Raw genomic sequence first — 21,227 nt, forward strand, 5'->3', positions numbered from 1 at the left:
ATATTTGATCTAACTCTTCATAAGATATTCAATACTTGCACACTTTGGCTTAATGATCTTCTCCTCCTTATATAGTTGTAGGCCTTTCTTAATACCTCAGACTAAAACCACTTAGGACCAATACCTTAGACCAAATACCTCAGACCAAAACCACTTAGGACCAATACCTTGGACCAAATACCTCGAACTAATACCTCAGACCAAATACCTTAGACCAATACCTTGGACCAAAACCTTGGTCATCCATTCCATACGCGCTTTTCCTTCTGTGAAATTGCGTACATACATATATGCTCCTTTTGTTCTGTTAACCCACGTGTATACACTACTCGGACAAAATGAATCAGCGTATACCTCTCTTTCTTTGGTTTTTTATCCCATACACGCTTTTCCTTATGTGAAAGTGCATGCATAGGTATACACTCCTTTTGTTTTGTTAACCCACGTGTATATGCTACTTGGACAAAATGAACCAACATATACCTCTCTTCCTTCAACCTCTGGAGTCTTATCTGTAATCATTTGTTGTTAACCTATTGCACTGTGAACTATTATCTGTGTGAGTTGCCATCAAGAAAAACACATGTATCATAATGCCAACAATCTCCCCCTTTGGACTTGATGGCAACAAAAACACCAAGACACTCTCCCCCTTTGACATCAAAGGCAAAGGGCGGATCAAGATATTATCCCAGTTTGATATACATTATGTTGTCCATGCTCCCCCTGAGCACATGCTGAATTCTCTGATTAAGCTCCCCCTTTGTACATGTTGAGATGTACTAAATCATCCATGCTCCCCTGAGCACATGTAGAGTTTACAAAAATATTTTCCAAAAGAATATCATGACTCTATAAATCAACTATGTGAGTATTACCTTCCTATCACCAATGACTCATACATACATCAATCTCCCAACCAAGTGGGGATACACCAATTGTTTATACATAACTGAAATAGAAATTATTACATCATCCTTCCCATGCATAATGGGGTTAAAAATTAGGTATTTTCATGACCTTTACATCAAATGATATACATGACATTTATAATAAGGACCAACAATCTAAACAAGACCATGATCATCAACAACTATCATACACCATATATGAACTGCACCATCAGCATCTTCTAGCAGCATCAAGATCAATAACATGTATATGTCCATCATCAAAAGAGTCACCTGAATCAAAACAACTATGTGGATCAAGAAATATAAGTATCTTCATGTACTAAGATCTTCTAGTAGAAATTATGCAAGTTCTCTAAAAATCTCGCTATAAGACCATGTAGAAAATTTGACTGTAGATTAACCCGATAATGCAATATAACCAAAGCAAAATACTATAACCTACTTCTGCTATCAATTTGCGGAAGCTTAAAGATCGAGCTGAACACATATAACCAGAAGAAGAAGAATTAATGCACATGAAAATACTTTGGGGAAAGCCTCAGCTAAAAACCCCACTATATGTATTATCATACAAGGTGGAAATACATAGGAATTATACAAAGCCTTAACTCTCACAGCTAGCCAGATCTCAGTACAGTCCTCACAGATGCTCACAGGAAATCCTGGCTTCTCACAAGCCTTCCTCTCTGGCCTCCAAGCTCCTATTTCCTTGCGTTGTTCCTAGTGGATGATTCTCACCTCACCAAGTGGAACACTGCTCTAACACACTGTCATAACTGCACAATCCTCCAAGATATTACTTTTGCATGCATGAGTTTTCTTTATAGGAAAACACATGCAACTAATATTAAATTGTCCTTGTCTTTAATATCAATTGGGTCTTTCTCAGAAAAAACATGCATGAGTTACAGATGAAGGAATATTCAGTTAACTGGAGTACACTAGTTGAGTGCATGCATGCATCAACTGACTGTTAACTCTCTATTAGTTCCTCAAACAGTTTGGAACTAATTTATCTAGACTTAACTCAGTAAACTGAGTTAACTAATTACAACTCAAACATAACTCAGCCTTATCTCCTTAGTTAAAGGCTTATCTCCTTAATTTAAGGGATAACTCTTGTATGACTTCAGAAAGACTTGTAACCTGAATTTCTCCAACTAATTAAGTCAAAATAACTTAATTAATTATTTTCAAGTAGCTGGTGAGACTAAATTCGATTTTAATTCACAATTTTAATTCAAGGACAAATTAAAATTGGAATATTCTTGTTCTATTTTTATCATTTCTTGTTGCTATTTTCAACACTCCCTCTCAACAAGAAAGGAATAAACTCGATCTTGATCGTGAACCTTTGGAATGTTATGCATGCAACACTTCTCTATAGTGTTGTTATTCCAGCACTCCAGAAACAAAAAAAACATCCAACCTGAATCAGTATGATGCATCTGTCATCAAAGTCTCTGACTGCTATTACCTTTGTCAACTGAAAACTTTGCACTTCTGCTGACTCTGCCTTTCTGCACTGTTGTCAATCCTTCTCTGCGCTCTTTAGTATCTGACTTATCTAGCCTCTGTCACTTTGATCTCTGACTGCATCAATCTCGCTGATTCCTCCCGCTACTATGTACTTTGGGCTCCCGTAGCAAGGTACGATCCATGAGATAAAACCTCTCAATGAACCCTGCCCAATTTCAGCCTTCATGGGACTATCACTTCACATCGCCCCACCTCACACTTGGAGGTATGGCTGCAGGTGATCCCTCTATCCACTTGGATCGAAATTCCCCCCTAATGGAGGTATCTGCATGAGTGGATCTCTTCACTCAGTCTCCTCTCTGCTTCTCAAATTGTGGCTCCTCCACAATTGTCTAAGACTTCTTCTGGGACTGCATGTTGAGGGGTAATTTACTCTCCCTCTCAACCACCAAGTCTCTAACATTTGCCTTGCTCCTCAAGGCTTTTGATGCATCTTGAACCTCAAGAGCGTACAAGTTCTTAACTTGTGAACCAATCCGTTTCACTTGTCTCATGATGATGTATCTAAGGAAAACCTTTCCCTTACTAAAGACAACATCGTAGCCTTTGTCCTCCAACATCGTGACCGATACGAAGTTCTTCTTCAGTCCAGGCACATACTTCACATCTGTCAAGGTGATAGGAGCTCCGTGCTCCCTCTCAAAAGCAACTGTGCCCACTCCTGAAACACTATACCTTCCGTCGTCACCCATCTCTATGCACATCTTGAGGTCTTTCTCCTCCAAGGCACTGAATAAACTTTTATCACTGGTCACGTGGAATGAGGCTCCACTGTCAAGATACCAAACATAGCCCATCATTGATGACACCATGCATGCAATGAGGGTAAAGTCCATTTCGAACTGAGAGGCTAATGCTTCACCTTCCGATCCTTCCGAGGATCCCTTCTTGGACTTATTCGATGGGAAATTAGCCGCATAATGTCCCATCTTGTGACAATTAAAGCATCTCACTTTAGACTTGTCACTCTTCTTCCCTCCATGAGAAGAATTCGATTTGGAATGGGAAACCTTCCCCTTTCCTTTCCTTGCCTTACTTACTAAGGCCAGATTTTCTTCATCATCATCCTTGGATGAAGAACCATCTCGTGTGCTCCTCCTGATCTCCTCCTACATCAGATCCTACCACAGTCGTTCCCAATCCGAGAGTTTCTCCCTTCCATTCACAGAGTCTTGGTAGCTATTATAGCTCTTTGGAAGGCCAAGGAGAGCGAGGCTCACCATATCATCATTAGTAGTAGTTATTCCCAGAATGCTAAGCTAATCTCTGCAGCACGAGCTTGTTCAGATATGTGGAAATAGTATCGCCCTTCTCCATCTTGATTCTTCGAAGCTTATCCTTGAGTGCCAATTTCCTCTGGTCGCTACTGTTTTGGTAGAGGTCCTTCAATGTCTTCCACATTGAAAATGGAGTATCCTTCCCATGGAGACTTGAGACAATATGGTCTTGAACTCCCTCAAGGATGATCTGTCTTGCCTGCGCCACACACTTCTTCCACTCAGCCAACTCTTGTGCATTAGTTGAAGCTGGCTTTGGGATTTCTCGATCAATGAAATCCTTCAAGCCATTTTCTTCTAATACATCCTCCATTCTATCTTTCCATGCTATGTAATTCGAGCTGCCTTCCAAGGCATACTCGAGTCTTAAGCCACAGAACGCCATTGGCCAACCTTGAAGTATGATATGAATTCGATTTACACCTGCAACCGCGAACTTCAAAGTTTGAATTTTCTTCTCCGTATACTATTCATAGCTCTGATAAACTTGGCTCTGCTACCATGTAGAAATTCTGCAAGTTCTCTACAAATCTCGCTATATGACCATGTAGAAAATCTGAATGTAGATTAACTTGATAATGCAATATAACCAAAGAAAAATACTATAACCTACTTCTACTATCAATTTGCGGAAGCTTAAAGATCGAGCTGAACACATATTTCTAGAATAAGAAGAATCAATGCACATGAAAATACTTTGGAGAAAGCCGCAACTAAAAACCCCACTATCTGTATTATCATACAAGTTGGAAATACATAGGAATTATACAAAGCCTTAGCTCTCACAACTAGCCAACTCTCAATACAATCCTCACATATGCTCACAACAAATCTTGGCTTCTCACAAGCCTTCCTCTCTAGCTTCCAAGCTCCTATTTCCTTGCGTTGTTCCTAGTGGATGATTCTCACCTCACCAAGTGGAACATTGCTCTAACACATTGTCAAAACTGTGCAATCCTCTAAGGTATTGATTCTTTCTGCATGCATGAGTTTTCTTTATAGGAAAACAAATGCAACTGATAGTACACTATCCTTGTCTTTAATCTCAACTGGGTCTTTCTCAGAATAGGCATGCATGAGTTACAGATGAAGGAATCTTCAGTTAACTGGAGTCACTACAACAAAACCCTGTGATTAGCATCCTTTTTTTTTTCCTTTTTTGCGTCTAGAGCCCATTTTTGGTGCTATTTGTGTCCATTTATCAAATATGGTGCAAAAATTGATGCAAAGTTTGCACTGAGTTTTTCACCAAGTCTTACACCAAATTTAGCACCAAGTATTGTAATAGGTTTTGCATCAGGTTTTATACTAGGTTTTATGCCAAGTTTTATGCCATCCTTTGCACCATGTTTTGCATCAAGTTTGGCACCTAATTTTGTTTCGCCAACTTTTGTATCATTTATTGCATCCACTTTTTGCGTTTACACTTGCATCAACTTTTTCATCATCTCTTGCATCCTCTTTTGTATCATTTTTAAAATCATTTTTTGCATCCATTTTTACATCATTTTTGCATCCCCTTTGCATCAAGATTTGCATAAGGTTTTGTGTCTCATATTTCATATAATTTTGCATCGAATTTTATTGCATCAACTTTTGCATCATATTTTTCATCCATTGTTGCACCCATGTTTACATCCACTTTTGCATCCCTTTTTGCATCTTATTTTTCATCTTCATTTGCTTCTTTTTTTGCATTTATCATTACATCCACTTTTATTGTGACACTACTTGTACCATGTTTTGTACTAACTGTTGTACCAACATTTGCTTCCAAATTTGCATCCATCTTCACATCAACTTTTGCATTAAAATATTGCATCTATTTCTGCATCCACTTTTGTGTTGGGTTTTGCATCTCATTTTGTATCTTCTTTTGCATCCATATTTTTCATCCAATTTTGTTTCTGTTGTTGCACCCATGTTTGCATCCCTTACTGCATCTTGTCTTGCATCCGTTTTTGTGATTTTTATTACATCCACTCTTTCATCCACTTTTGTTATGCCATATCTTGTGCCTATCATCGAAACCCACATTTTCTTCCAATTTTTCATCCACATTTGCGTCCTCTTTTATGTCCAGGTTTGCACCAAATAATTTTTATGTTTTTTGCATCTCATTTTGCATCCACTTTTACGTCCACTTCTGATGCATCCAATTTTGAATTTAATTTTGTGTCCACTATTGCACCCATGTTTGTTCCATGTTTACATCCATTTTTTAATCCAAATTTCCCTCCTTTTTCATCCAAGTTTGTGTATTTTTTCTTTGTTCATTGTTGTACCCACATTTATTTCACAACAGTGCATGCTAAGTTTTATGCCTACTATTACACCCATGTTTTCTTCCACTTTTTCATCCATGTTTGCATCTTATTTTGTGTCCAATTTTGCATCAACTATTGCATCTACTTTTCCATCCACTTTTGTGTCAATTTTTCTGTCTTGTTTTGCATCTACTTATGTTGTGTCCACTCTTCATCCAATTTTATGTCTATTGTTGCCCCCATTTATGTTTTGACTTTTGCATCCATTTTCCAACAGTCATATATTTTTTGCATTGATGATATTTCTTATGACATTAACAATTATGAACAATTGATGACAATGTCAATAATTATGACGATGATGATAATGAAGATGATGATGATGACATGAATTTTGATTAATATTATGTTAATCAAAATGATAATAAAGATGATGGGGGTTATAATGACAATGATGATGGCAATGCTAATGACCTTGGACAATCTTCCCAATTTCTAAATGTTGTCATGGTCATAATCATAATCATTATCTTTAGAGTCATCTTCCAAGTCATCATCATTTGATCATCATTATCATTATTTTCATCTTGGCCATCATCAACAACAATAATGGCATAAATTATGATTATGATGTTCATGATGAAGTTGACAACAATGACGATAGAAATTACATTAATTATGATGATGGGGATGATGAAAATTATAATGACGATGATAATGGTAGTGATGATGATGATCATCGATCATCTCTAAAAAATAAAGTTGTCATTTATCTTGCATATATCATGTGTCCTAACAACCTTTTTTGAGCACTCGTAATAATTTTTGGGTTGATGATATTTCTTACGACACCTATAATTATGAACAATTGACAACAATGTCCATAATCATGATGATGACGACGACATGAATGGTGATTATGATGATAATGCAATGATGAGATTGATGGTGGTGATGATGATGATAATGAAGATGATGACACTCTCTCTAAACTAGGGAGATAGGGATGATAACGACATGAATGGTGATTATGACGATAATGCAATGATGAGATTGATGGTGGTGATGATGATGATGATAATGAAGATGATGAAACTCCCTCTAAACTAGGGAGATACTCATAATGAGACAAAAAAGTACTCTCAAGTTGAAATATTCATATAAGAAGGGATCTAGATTGATAAGAATCAACGATGATTTACATCATCGCAGCCAACATTGTCAAAATAGAAAGGCCTTGACTAACAAGTTATATCTCTCCATTAGATCATAGCACAATGTTGGGAGGCATAAATTTGGACACCACTGCCTCTTTAGGCACTTACCGCACTAGGATGTTCATCAAGCATGTCCTCGCATGATCATTTCCTAATCCACTGTCATAATATTTGACACCAGGAAATGTCGATCCTCATGACTATTCTTATCTTGGATTAATGTACTTGACTTATGGTGGTTAGTCCTAGTCAAAGCACAAATTCTCAAAGAATATTGGTCCCATATGTTTATCTAATCCACCATTCTCCCTACTGGTGTCTTTAGTAGGCTTACGACTATTAGTCTCGGTCGTAGTACATGACAAATGGATAATATGGTGTCAATGCTCACTCCCTCTCAACTAGGGAGGAGACATCCACAAGCATAAGCGTTTCTCAAGAATACCCATCATTTTCATAGGGAATAACATCATTAATTTGTTTTCATCGCGTGACGCCTTTATGATTAAGCATTCATATATTTGTGGCAAAATATTTCCCCTTTTGTAATTTGTGATGAAAGAAAATCAAAAAGTGAAAGCCAAAATCATTAAAGATACAATATAATGATTTATCTAAGTCTAAACTCTAAGGTTAAAGTGAAAATTTATGTAAATATTATATCTATGAGTTGTTCAAAACTTATGAAAACCTTATTCCCTAAGTCCTATATATAAGAAAAATCAAAAGAAAGAAAAATAAGGCCCAATGAATGGTAACTCATGTGTTCACACCCTCTTTGGAAAACATATGAATATATACACTCCTAGTCACACTTGATCACATGTTTGTGATGGTTAAATCATGAAGTCCTCTTTTCCCCTTTCATTTTCACTTCATCATTTAAGAACCTAATTGAGGATCTAGGGAATTTTTCTTGCCTAAGGGTTTCATGTCTACTCTTGGTTTACTTATTTCACACTACAGTAAATCATGTGATGGAGTGAAATACTTAAGTTTGTGGAGTTATTAGAATAGTGTATTAAGTTAGTCACCACACACACATGTATTACATGTCATTGATCCACATGTGTTGGTTGGAGACTCATTTCTTGAGAACTTTAATGGATACTACTTTAGGGCCTTGATGGTATATCTTACAAAATCTCTTGGTAAACATTGTGATTCATTCTTTCTATTCCTCGAGACACTTGATAATACTGAAGTCACTCCCAATAATCCAAGAAGATGGGGAGTATAAATTACTTGTGCTGGAAATAGAATTGAGAAACAGAGGTTTTCCATTTGTGATATTGGAGTCACAGACATTGGATACATGGTAGTAGTCCTCAATGTCAATTAACTAAAATTATATTATCATAATGTAAAACGAGGTAAACATATTGGTAACCTTGATGTCCTGATCATTCCAAACAATAGCCATTCCACCCAAGTATATCTAATCATCAATCACTACTACTTGGAATTTCTTCCCCCATTTTCTAATTATATGAGGTAGAACCTCACTTAATATTTTTATTTCTTATATCAACATTATTGATGGGTGCTTTGTAGACCATTTTTCTTTTAGGAGTATTTGTTTTCCTTTACTATTGAGGTCCCTTATGTTCCATGAGAATATTTTCATGGAGAATTTACACAAAAAGGAAGTATAGTGTGACTAAAAAAAACATGTTCCAAGATTTAAGTTATTGGACAATGCCACTTCATGACTCCTATATTTCCTTAACCTGGGATTGAATGGTGAACTTGATAACCTCAAGGGAAATTAACCAATGAAAATCTCAAAAATAGGTGACTTTTGACTTTATCACATACAAGTTAATATACTAAAAAAATATCCATAAAAATTTCATCAATCAATGAATCTTTAAAAAAAATACCCAAACACAATTTCATCAAGCAATGAAGCATTACATTATAAATTACAATCTATAAACCTTTTGGGAACTTTTTGCTAAACCATGTTCAAAACCAACATATTTAATATTAATATTTAACAATAATATGGAAAATAACACATTCTCATAAATTAAATAACATGTTATCAATCCTAAGAAATGTCACTAACATAAAACTAAAAAGCATGCAACTAATGGGAGTGACCACTCAAGGCCACCATAAGACAATTAATCTATTAAGGCAAGGATTAATGGGGAAAGAAATCTGCAAAGGACAAAGGAAAACCTATTTTAACTTTATTGTTTTATTAGGTGCAAGTTGAACATCTCAAGATATAATGAAGAGAAGAATTAATTTTATTGCATTAAGAAAACCCAAGCACATTCTATAACTTACCAAGGAAGAGATGTATAATACCCATCTCAGCGACACAACGCATGGCATCATATATATATATATATATGATGCATCTCTTACATCTCTTACCAAGGAAGAGATGTATAATACCCATCTCAGCGACACAACGCAAGCATATGTATATATATATATATATATTTTAAATTTAAAATATTTTTTAGATTTTTTTAAACATTTCCCTCCATTCTAAGAAGCAAAAATAATAATAGAAATAAGGACAGACCAAAAATATTCCTTTCCTTGGTAAGTGTTTCCCACCATTCATTCCACTCACTCAAGTTATTTCATAAAACAGAGATAAGTGTTATTTCACACTCTTTTCACAAAGCCTATTGAGCTTCTCTTATGATATATCTATTCCTTGATGGAGTCCTTGATATATTGATCAAGTTTTGATTCCTTGGAGATTAGTTAGAGCAAAGAAAACATGAGTACTCTTAATTCCAAGTTCAATGCTTCTAATGGTGGACAGAAGGCAAGGGAGGGGTTTCTATCGTGGTCATAACTCCAAGTTTATGGTCTCTGATGGTGGACGAGGCAAGGGAGGGGCTACGGTCATGGTCGTGGTCGTGGAGTTTTCTCTTTTACATTATATTTAGGGAGTTCAAAGCAATTTGAATGGAATCATTGTCGTCACTAGGTATAATGGATTAAGTGTGATAATGGATAAAATGAAGTAATTATTTGTGAGCATTTGTTCTTGAACAAACATTAGGATCCCTCTTATTATAGAGAAAAGTACATGCATTAAAAACAACTCAATATTTCATGTGACATTTATATTTTATGCGACTTATTTTTCATTAAAAACAATTTACTTTTTCACGTGACATTCTTTTTTTGTTAAAATTTCTTCTATTTCTAATCTGAATTACAATAGTAATTTCAAATAAGGATTCCAGTAAATATTAATTTACCAATTCTGCATGGAAATCATAAGAAACATTGACAATATAATATGAAGAACAAATGGGTACCTACTTCATATGGATTAAAAAATGCTTCTACTACTTAATGTGAATTACAAGTGTAATCTTAGTTGGATCTCCAATATATCTTAAGCCATATTCTCATTTTATTTTTATTACTATTAAATGTTATTATGTCCTAACTCATTTTATTATTAGCATTGTAATAAAAATATGCATTTTGCTATAGAATTAGTACTAACATGTAATATTGATTTTTTTCCAGAAAGTTATAGGTAATGACCACGAAGATGATGCTATGGACGATGTTTAGATTACATCATATATCAGAGATGATGATAATGAGGATGGCGATGGCATTGGTGATGATTATGTGGATGATATTATCAGGATGGTCATGATGATGATCATGAGAATGAGCTTGACTATGATTTTTGTGGTGCTAGCTAGTCATGCGTTATCTTTTTATTTAGTAGGATGTCTTAATATGGTAATCATACATTTGAATTTTAGTTTATTTGAATAATGATGATGATACTATCAATACTATCTTTTTACCTTATGAATATGTTGAAAATTGTTTACCACTGTTTTTATGAAGAATTATTGTGTATGATGAGATTCCTATTTTTTTTATGGGTGTTGTGAATTTACATTAGCATAATGATATCTATGAAACATTTTCATTTGTAATCTTACATTGAATTTTAGTTGATTTGATTAAATATGAAGATGATATTATCATTTTTATCTTGTTATTTTATATATATATTGAAAATTATCAACATTATTTTGATGAAGAATTATTATGTATGATGATATTACTATCTTTTGATGGGTGTTGTGAATTTACCTTAGAATAACGGTGTTCATGAAATATTTTAATATGATAATCACACATTTGAATCTTAGTTGATTTGATTAAAGATGATGAGGATATTATTAGTATTATCTTGTTACTTTATATATGTGTTGAAACATGTCAATGTTTTTTATGGGGAATGATTATGTATGATGATAAGACTATTTTTGGATGTAATGTTGTGAATTTACCTTGGAATAATGATATCTGCGATAAATGTTGGTTTAGTAGTAATATATGTATATTGAAAATTGTCAATGATTTTTTGATAGAGAATACTATGAGGATGCTGCTATATTTTTTATGAACGTTGTCAATTACTCTTAAATTTGTTTACAAATACTAAGTTATGAATTTGAATTGTGATATATTCTTAAATGTGTTATACATGAAAATACCTCCTGATCATCTTGGAGGATAATACTATGATGTTGGTTGAAATACCCCTTTCTCCTAAACTATATAAGCCTATAATACAAGTTATGTACCATGAGAACCACGGTATCCTAGCCTATAACAAGTTGTCCCTTTCATCTAACTTTTGTTACCAAAATTCTCACATTAGAGGAATTTTCAACTCAAAAAATAACCACGTAAGAAAAAAATAAGAAACTAATAAAATAATGCCATGTAGACAATTTTTTAATATATCATTTTTATTATTCTTTTACCAAAATTACCCAAATAGATGTCACATTTATCAAAATAATTGTATATGTATTTTATATTTAAATTAATATATTAGCACAAGATTTAATAAAATTTAAATTAAAAAAGTAAATTTAAATTAAAAAAACAAATTCAAAATTTAAAGGAAATTTAAATTACCCAGAAAAACGTCACTTTATAAAAAATAACCGTCTGCATGTATTTTATATTGAAATTAATTTATTAACACAAGATTTAAGAAAATTTAAATTTAAAAGGAATATTTAAAATATAAATTTAAGTTACTTAAATAAATGCACTTTAATCAAAATAACAATATATTTATATTTTATATTTAAATTAATTTATCAATACAAGATTTAATATAATAAAATTTAAATTAAATTTAGGATTTAGGATTTTATATTTAAATTTATTTATTTAACACGCCATGATTTACCCTTCATTAAAAATATTTTCGATATTTTAACTTTTATAGATTATGATATTAATTTTATTTTTAATATTTAATATAGTTTTGATTCACAGTTAAATTAGGTAAGTTATATTATTTAAAAAAAATTCACTGCCTAGTCACACATGTATGTCTTTTAAATTTTAAAAGATTTTGATTGGCTTACACATATAATATGGAAATTCAATGTTAACATTTTAAAATGAAAATTCCTCTAATGCGAGAAAAAAAGCTCGAGTTAACTAGAATTTGACATTTTTGTTCACTTTCGGAAACTCATATGGTGGAATGTGATCTCTTTATCCTCATCTTTAGATTTTTCCTAAAAAATAAAAGCATACAAAAGTGGGAAAGAGCCATAAAGCATGGGGAAGCTTTTTCCTAAGCACAAAAGCATCTAAAAAGTGGAAAATGCCATCTTTATATGAGGAAACATTATTCACCCAAAAGCTTTTGCCAAAATTGAACTAATGAGGAATTTGGGAAATCTTCATAGCCTTCACTTTCCTATATATTGGAGGCTTGGCCATTGAGGAAATGATGGGAATTCGTGTATTGTCATGTTGCTAAGATCTATCTTGAGAGGGAGAGTTTTGGAGCTAGGAGTTGGGGGAGGTGTTGTTGCAACTGCATCTGATGGTTGTAACTTTCCTCCAACTCCTTTATTAATATAGATTATTTGTTCTTCCTTCCATATGCTACTATTCATTCTTTACTTATCCTATTTAACTAATGAATGTATGAGATTTTGGTTTATATTTATTTATTCAGTAATATTTATATGTTTATTATAATTTCAATTATCAAGATATTATGTTGTGAAGTTTTCTCTGCTTTCTCTTTTGTGTGTAGGGCCAAGATTTGGAGCTATCTAGGAGCGCTTCCCAGCTACACAAAAAACTCCAACAAGACTTGCATGCGAGGACTCACATGAATTCATTCTTCTTTTCTTAATCTATACTCTACATCTTGATCTACTAATAATTCTGAGCCTTAGAACAACCATTATCTTAATCAGTCTATCTTAGGTTTCTGGATAAACTGAGAGGGTTTTATGTTCATCTAACTATGCATTAAATCCCATAGCAAAATGATATTTAGAAACTGTAATATATTTCACTATGTAATAAATTTAGTAAAATGGAAGTAAAAGTAAAACTCTAAACAAGAAGCCAAAATTGGATGTAACCATCGATGCAAAATTGGGAGTAAAATTGGATATTAAACTAGCCATCAAAACAAGATGCAAACAATGAGACAAAAAGGGTTTAGAAGTAGAATTAAAAAGGGGTGCAAAAATAGACAAAGAATGGAACAAAATAGGGCATACAAAAAGATACCAAATTGGGCGCAAACAAGGATGCAAAAATGGACACCAAAATGAGGATGAAAAGAATGGTGTAAAATTATGATGCAAAATTGGGTGCAAAAAGGATGTAAGAAAAGACACAAAACAAGAAGCAAAATGGGACTAAAAAAGGGTGAAACTAAGGATGCCAAAAATTATGCATAACTAGATGAAAATTCAAACTAAAATCTAGGTGCAAAATGAGATGTAAATGTGGACACAAAATGTGGCAGAAAAAAAGGATGCAAATTTGGATGCCAAAAAGGATGCAAAATTAGACACAAAAAAGGTTGCAAAATTGGACATAAAAATGGTGAAAATTTGGACACAAAAGTAGAAAAAATGGTGCGAAAATGGGCATAAAAATGGCTCGGATTTGGATGAAAAATGAGGCGCAACAAATGATTCAAAACTTTGTGCAAAAACAAATGCAAAAGTAGATGAAAAAATGGCTCAAAATTGAATGTAACTTTACTTTAGATACAAAATGGGATTCGAAGGTTGACGCAATGCATGGTCCAACATAGGGTGAAAATTTAGATGCTCAAAAGGATGCAAAATTGGATGCAAGAAATGTTGTTAAAAATGATGCTAAATTGGATGCAACAAATGATGCAAAATTAGGTGCAAAATAGGATGCAAAAAAGGGAGACAAATGAAACGAAAAAGTGGGTGAAAAAATGGTTCAAAAATGGATGAAAAATTTGGCACTAAATCAGATTCAACATATGGTGCAAAATTAGATGCAAAAATGGTGTAAAAAAAGACAGAAAAATTGGTGCAAAAATAGATATAAAAATAAGTATAAAAATTAGAAGCAAAAAATGCATAAGACTAGATGCAAAAACTGGCACAAACTCGATGCAAAAAAAGACACTAAATCAGATGTAAAAGATGGTGTAAAACTCGATGCAAATATCGACACAAAAATAGAAAAAAAGAATCGCACAAAACAGGAAGCAGAATGATGCAAAAAATGGCACAAAACTAGAAACAAAAACTATTTTAAAGCCAAATGCAAATCTTGGTGCAAAATTTGGCGTAAAAAAGAGATCCAAAATTTGATGCAAAAAAGAATGCTTTAAAAATTGTACAATAGAGCCAGATTTAGCGCCAGGCTGCTCATACCAATGGAGAGAAAAATACACTAAAATCTGGTGCTAAATCTGGCGTAAATTGCCTGTTTTGTTGTAGTGAGTACACTAGTTGAGTGCATGCATGCATCAACTGACTGTTAACTCTCTATTAGTTCCTCAAATAGTTTGGAACTAATTTAATTGGACTTAACTCAGTAAACTGAGTTAACTAATTACCAGTCAAATATAACTCAACCTTATCTCCTTAATTAAACGCTTATCTCATTAATTTAAGGGATAACTCTTGTATGACTTCAGAAAGACTTCTAACTTGAATTTCTCCAACTAATTAAGCCAAAATAACTTAATTAATTATTTTTAAGTAGCTGGCAAGACTAAATTCGATTTTAATTCATGGACAAATTGAAATTGGAATATTCTTGTTCTATTTTTATCATTTCTTGTTGCTATTTTCAACACTTCTAACATAATGCCAACAATGCATTATGAAAAGCATATGCTCCCCCTAAATCTGTGCCAACTGTTCAATGTTAGATCTGATCATTGCATTTGTTAGTAAGAATCATAAAGGCATCATCATCAATAAGATATACATCAAGTCATCAACAACTTATGAGGGCCAAGAGAACTTCTACATATTATCAGTAGCCTATAATCATCATCAATCAGAATAGAGTAGATATTTGATAATTGATGAACCATATCAAACCCCTTTTTCTGAGTCTGTCCCACTGCTTTTTCCTCAAACCAACATATACGTGACAGTGCAGCTTCGAACTCGCGTATATACGTGACTTGTCTTCATGAAAACTGCGTATGAGATTTAGAACACTGAAGTTTCACACTTTCAGCTCCCCCTAAGTCTGTTATGTTTGTACTCTGTGCTATGCCACATCTTTCTGACTGTACTTCCTTCTTCTTCCATATCTTCGAGTGTGATGATGTTTTCTCCTTTTGGTATGGTGCCCGAAAATTGCTCCTGCATTCCTTTGCTATATGTCCAAATTTGTTACATGCATAACATCTTAGATGTTTCATATTCCTTCTATAGAAGTCAATGGCTTTGTAACCAAACATATTGCAATAAAAACAATATCCCTTAAAGTACCTAGAAGCGGATGATCTTTTTGTGTGACGGTCATGAACCATTCTACTTCTGCATCTTACTACAACATGTCCAAAATTATGACATATAAAACATTCAACATTATTCATCAGAGGAAATATCCAACTATCACTTCCATAGTTACGAGTAAAAGATTTTCTTTGAAGACTTTCTTTCCTTGGTTGTTGATGGGGTTGACTTCTCATCTTGTTGAGCATTTCAGATTTTGCATTGGAGTTCCTTTTCCTCATCTTGAGAGCTAGATTCACCTTCAACAAATTCATGAAAATCAAGACTAGTTTTGATGGTATGAGACCTTTGACTACTCCAAAATCTTAGTACTATCTTGAAATCGTAACATCTTATCATTTTCTTCTAATTTACCTTTTAAGATATTTACCTCAACGTGATATTATTCTTCCCTTTCAAGATATTGCTTCTTCATGATTTCTTCAACCTTTCTTCCTTCTTCCACTTGTTGCCTTAATTTGAGAATCTCATTTTATTGTTCTTCATCTGCTTGAGGTAGTTCTTCATTCTACTTATTTGATTTTCCAAGATCTTCTTTTAGAGAGAGTATCTTAGCTTCAAGACTTTCATAGTAACTGGATCCATCTTTAAGTCTCTTGATTGTTGTGCTCTTTTCATTTGCTTCATTTCTTAATGATGTCACTTCATCTTGCAACTTTTGACATTGATCTCCCTTTTCCTTATATTGCTTCCTTACCTTGTTTCCTTCCTCCAATTGAGCTTTTAATATGGTAATTCTTCTCTGAAAGCACACTCCCTTTTGTTAAATAGATCTTGTTGGTCTCTAATTTTATTTGTGAGTCTTTTAACTTTTGCCTCTATATTTCTTTCACTATCACTTTCAATATCTTCAACATTGCATGAACAGAGAAAAGTATCACCAGAAGACCAAAAATTTGTACCTGATACTTCTTTTGCTTGTTCATCTTCAATCTGAGGTGATTCTGAATCTGAATACTTGCTTCCGCCTAACGACCAATTATCTCTCCTATTGTCCTTGTTCCTTTGAGATGTCTTCTTCTTCTAAGGTGCTTTCTTCTTCAGCTTCTTTCCCATTTTTTCTACGGATCTCCTTCAAGCGATCAAGCTTCTACCAAAGGACCTCCTCTGATACCAATTGTTGGAAATAATATTGAGGGGGGGTGAATCAGTATTATTGAAATCAACAACTTTTTCTTTTCATACTCTTATTTATATACGCTACTTCAATGAAGGTAACTCGCGTGTACACGCAACTGTCTTTAAAGCAACCAACGTATATCCAGCAAATTTATGAGTCAGTTAATTCCTTATATGTTGATCTTTAATTAGTGCATCAATACTTCATTAACCATATAAACAATAAGCACATGCAGTAATAATATAATAAACCATCACACATAAGCAGCACACATGAACACCAAGATTTAAGGTGGAAACCCAATGCAGGACAAAAACCACCTACCGATGACTTCTTTTAATATAAGAAAGACATGTTTACAATCTTGTACTGGTGCAGACTCATACTAGTACGCAAGCACCCACCAGTAGAAGGCTACAACCGTCTCTCATTCTCCAGCTTCTACTAGAAGGGAGCTACAACCCCCTAGCTCTTGTACTAGCCGATATGTTTACTAGTACATAGGCGCCGACCTACAGAAGGCTCCAACCTTCACTCGTTTTCCAGCTGCTACTAGAAGGGAGCTCCAACCCCCTGACTCTTGTACTAGCCGATCCATTTACTAGTACGTAGGTGTCAGCCTACAGAAGGCTCCAATCTTCACTCATTTTCCAGCTGCTACTAAAAGGGAGCTCCAATCCCCTGGCTCTTGTACTAGATGATATGTTAATTTGTATGTAGGCATTGGCCTACAGAAGGCTACGACCTTCTCTCTTCTTCTAGGGACCACGTTTCATAAATTTTCAGATTGGATACTCCTGGAACACAACACCACAATTTGAAGTCTTCATTTCATCAAATTTTCATACTAGACCCATTAGTAACATTGAAGCTCAAAATCAATCACCACTGCAATATAACCATCAAATATATCTGCATCAACCAATCACTGAAACTCAATCATTAATCTTTGAATCAACCACAACTGAATCAATCAATCATTGAAAACCCATCATCACCAGAACATAGTCACCAGAACACAAAGTAGAAACCATAACTCTGCATTAACAACCAGAACAAACTGCAACTTCAACCATCATATTTCATAATGTATACGCTACTTCGACGTGCTGAACCAACGTGTATACACGCTTTTATCAAAGTGAACCAACCTACAGATCTGCAAATACTAACTTAAAAACTTCATATCTATTCCAGACTTTAGTCATACCCAGATCATAACATTTGCAGAATAAAACATGCATCAATATTCAGATCTTGACTAGTTGAAAATAGCAACAAGAGATGCTAAAAATAGAAGTGCTATAAATAGAAGTTCGAGTACCAGTGTTGGACATAGCAACAAGGAAATAAACATGGAAGTGATAAAAATATAATTGCTATAAACAATATTTCGGGTTAGATTCTAATTTTATTTAGTCCTTGAACTAAAACTGAGAAGTAAAATTTGAATTTGATCTTAGTAGCTGTTTGTAAAATAATTAATTAATTAATTCATCTTGAGCTAATTAGTTATAGAAAATCAAACATGATGTCTATGTGGGGACATGCAACAGTTTCTCCGTTGATTGAGGAATTTATCCATCAGTTAAAGAGAAAAGGATGAGTTGTAATTAGTTAGCTCAGTTAACTGAGTTAAGTCTAGTTAGATTAGTTCCAACAGTTTCTGGAATTAATTGTGAGTTCAGTTAGTTAATGCATGCATGCTGTAACTGTTGCACTTCAGATAACTGAATATTCTCTCATAAATAACTCATGCATGTCAGTTCAGTCAGAGACCCAGTTGAGATCAGAGGAAGGGACAATGTAGTATCAGTTGGAGGATTTTTCCTATATAGGAAACTCATCCATGCAGAAGGAATTATTTTCTTCAGGATTGCGCAGTTAGATCAGAGGTTAGTGAGAGTGTGAAGAGGCCAATTCACACAGGTGGTAGCATTGGACCCCAAGGAAAACTGTGCAAGGAAATAGGAGGCTTGGAGGGCAGAGGAGAAGGTTTGGAGAAGCCTTTGACTATCTATGAGCAGCATTGTTTGATTGTAGAGAGAGCAGGATAGCTTGTGAGCTGATTCTTTTTGTAATCTGAACATATTTCCACTTGTATGATAATACAGAGATTGGGGTTTTAGCTGAGGCTTTCCCCAGAGTATTCTTCTGTGTTCATGTGTGATTGATTTTTCATTCTTAGTTATATGTGTTCTATTTGATCTTGGTCATATTCGATTAAGCTTCCGCAAGTTTGTTGTAGAAGTAGATCTTGTATTTTGCTTTAGTATATTGCATAATCTGTTGATATACAGTGGGAATTTCTACATGGTATCAGAGCAAAGGCTATCAAAGCGAAGACAGTATACAAGAAGGGATAATTTCGAAGTTTGAGGTTCCTGAATATAGAAATTGAGTTCTTATCACATCTCAATTTCACCAATGGCGTTCAACGGTTTAAGACTCGAGTATGCCCTTGATGAAAGATCGAATTATATAGCTTGGAAGGATCACATGGAAGTAGTATTAGAGGATAACAGTCTAAAAGACTTCATTGATCAAGGAGTCCCCAAGCCCACAACATCTGATGCTACAGAATCGACAGAATGGGAGAAATGTGTGGCTAGACCAAGGAGAATCCTCTTGAAGGGAGTTCAAGACCACATTGTCTTGAGCCTCCATGGGAAGGAGACACCATTTTTGATGTGGAAAACAATGAAAGACCTATATTATAACAACAACGATCAGAGGAAGCTGGCGTTGAAAGACAAGCTTCAAAAAATCAAGTGTGAAAAGGGCGACATGATCTCTACATATCTGAACAAGCTCACCACCTGTAGGGATGAGCTTGGAAGTGTAGGGATCACGACAACTGATGATGACATGGTGATTCTTGTGCTCCTCGGTCTTTCTAAGAGCTGGCATAGCTACCAAGACTCGGTAAATGGAAGAGAGAAACTGCCAGATTGGGAATGACTTTGGTCGGATCTGATGCAGGAGGAGATAAGGAGAAGCACCAGAGATGGTTCTTCATCCAAGGAGGATGAAGAAAATTGTGCCTTAGCGAGTAAGGCGAAGAAAGGGAAGGAGAAGGATTCTCATCCCAAATCGAGTTCTTCCTATGGTGGGAAGAAGTTTGACAAATCGAAAGTGCGATGCTTTCATTGTCATGAGGTGGGCCATTTTGCTACAAATTGTCCACTGAAGAAATCCAAGATGGGATCCAAGGAAGGATTTGAAGGTGAGGCATTGGCCTCATAGTTCGAGTTGGATTTCATTCTCTTCGCATGCATGGTTTCATCCATGGTGGGATGTAGTTGGTTTCTTGACAGTGGAGCTTCATTCCACATGATCGGCGACAAGAGTTTGTTCAGTACCTTGGAGGAGAAAGATCTCCAGATACTCATAGCGATGGGTAATGATGAAAAGTATAGTGTCTCAGGTGTAGGCATGGTTGTTTTTCAGAGGGAGCATGGAGCTTGCATTACCTTGACCGATGTAAAGTATGTACTAGGACTGAGGAAAATTTTGGTGTCGATCGCAATGCTGGAAGACAAAAGCTATGATGTAGTCTTTAGTAGGTTTTCCTTAGACACATCACCACGAGACAGGTGAAGCAGATCAATTCATGAGTCAAGAACCTATATGCTCTTGAGGTTCAAGATGCATGCACAACCTTGAGGAGCAAGGAAAATTTTGGAGACTTGGTGGTTGAGAGGGAGAGTACATTACCTCTCAACATGCAGCGCCAGAAGAAGTCTCAGACAATTGTGGAGGAGTCACAATTGGTGAAGCAGCTTCAGGAGGTTGTGGAGTAGCCACAACTAGAGAAGCTGAGAGGGGACCAAGTGGAGGCATCCACTCATGTAGAGACCTCAAGTAGGGGGAAATTTCAAGCCAATTGGGCCGAGGGATCACATGCATCCATACCTCCAGGTCGGAGGTGGGGCGATGTGGAGTGATAGTCCTGAGAAGGCTGGAATAGGGGCAGGATCATTGAGGTACCCAACCTCTTTGATTATACCTTGCTACGGGAGCCCCGACGAGGAGTAGCAGGACTGGCTGAGTGGGTAGAGGTAGATGCGGATGGAGCGA

At 34.9% G+C, this 21,227-nt stretch overlaps 1 protein-coding gene across 9 annotated transcripts in view; it reads left to right on the forward strand.

Moving 5' to 3' along the window:
- LOC149227295 (uncharacterized) overlaps positions 1–11,160 on the forward strand; it is a 142,097-nt gene extending 130,937 nt beyond the window's left edge. For all 9 annotated transcript variants that reach the window (XM_089377740.1, XM_089377742.1, XM_089377736.1 and 6 more), the window contains one exon: positions 10,728–11,160. In XM_089377740.1, coding sequence (XP_089233866.1) covers positions 10,728–10,775 — 48 coding nt within the window. In that variant the 3' untranslated portion in view covers positions 10,776–11,160. The remainder of the gene's footprint in view (positions 1–10,727) is intronic.
- Positions 11,161–21,227: the final 10,067 nt, after the last annotated feature.

This window comes from Pinus tabuliformis, chromosome J, assembly GCF_031772625.1.
Source record: "Pinus tabuliformis cultivar Carrire ecotype Pingquan chromosome J, CPIR1, whole genome shotgun sequence".
Lineage (NCBI taxonomy): Eukaryota > Viridiplantae > Streptophyta > Pinopsida > Pinales > Pinaceae > Pinus > Pinus tabuliformis.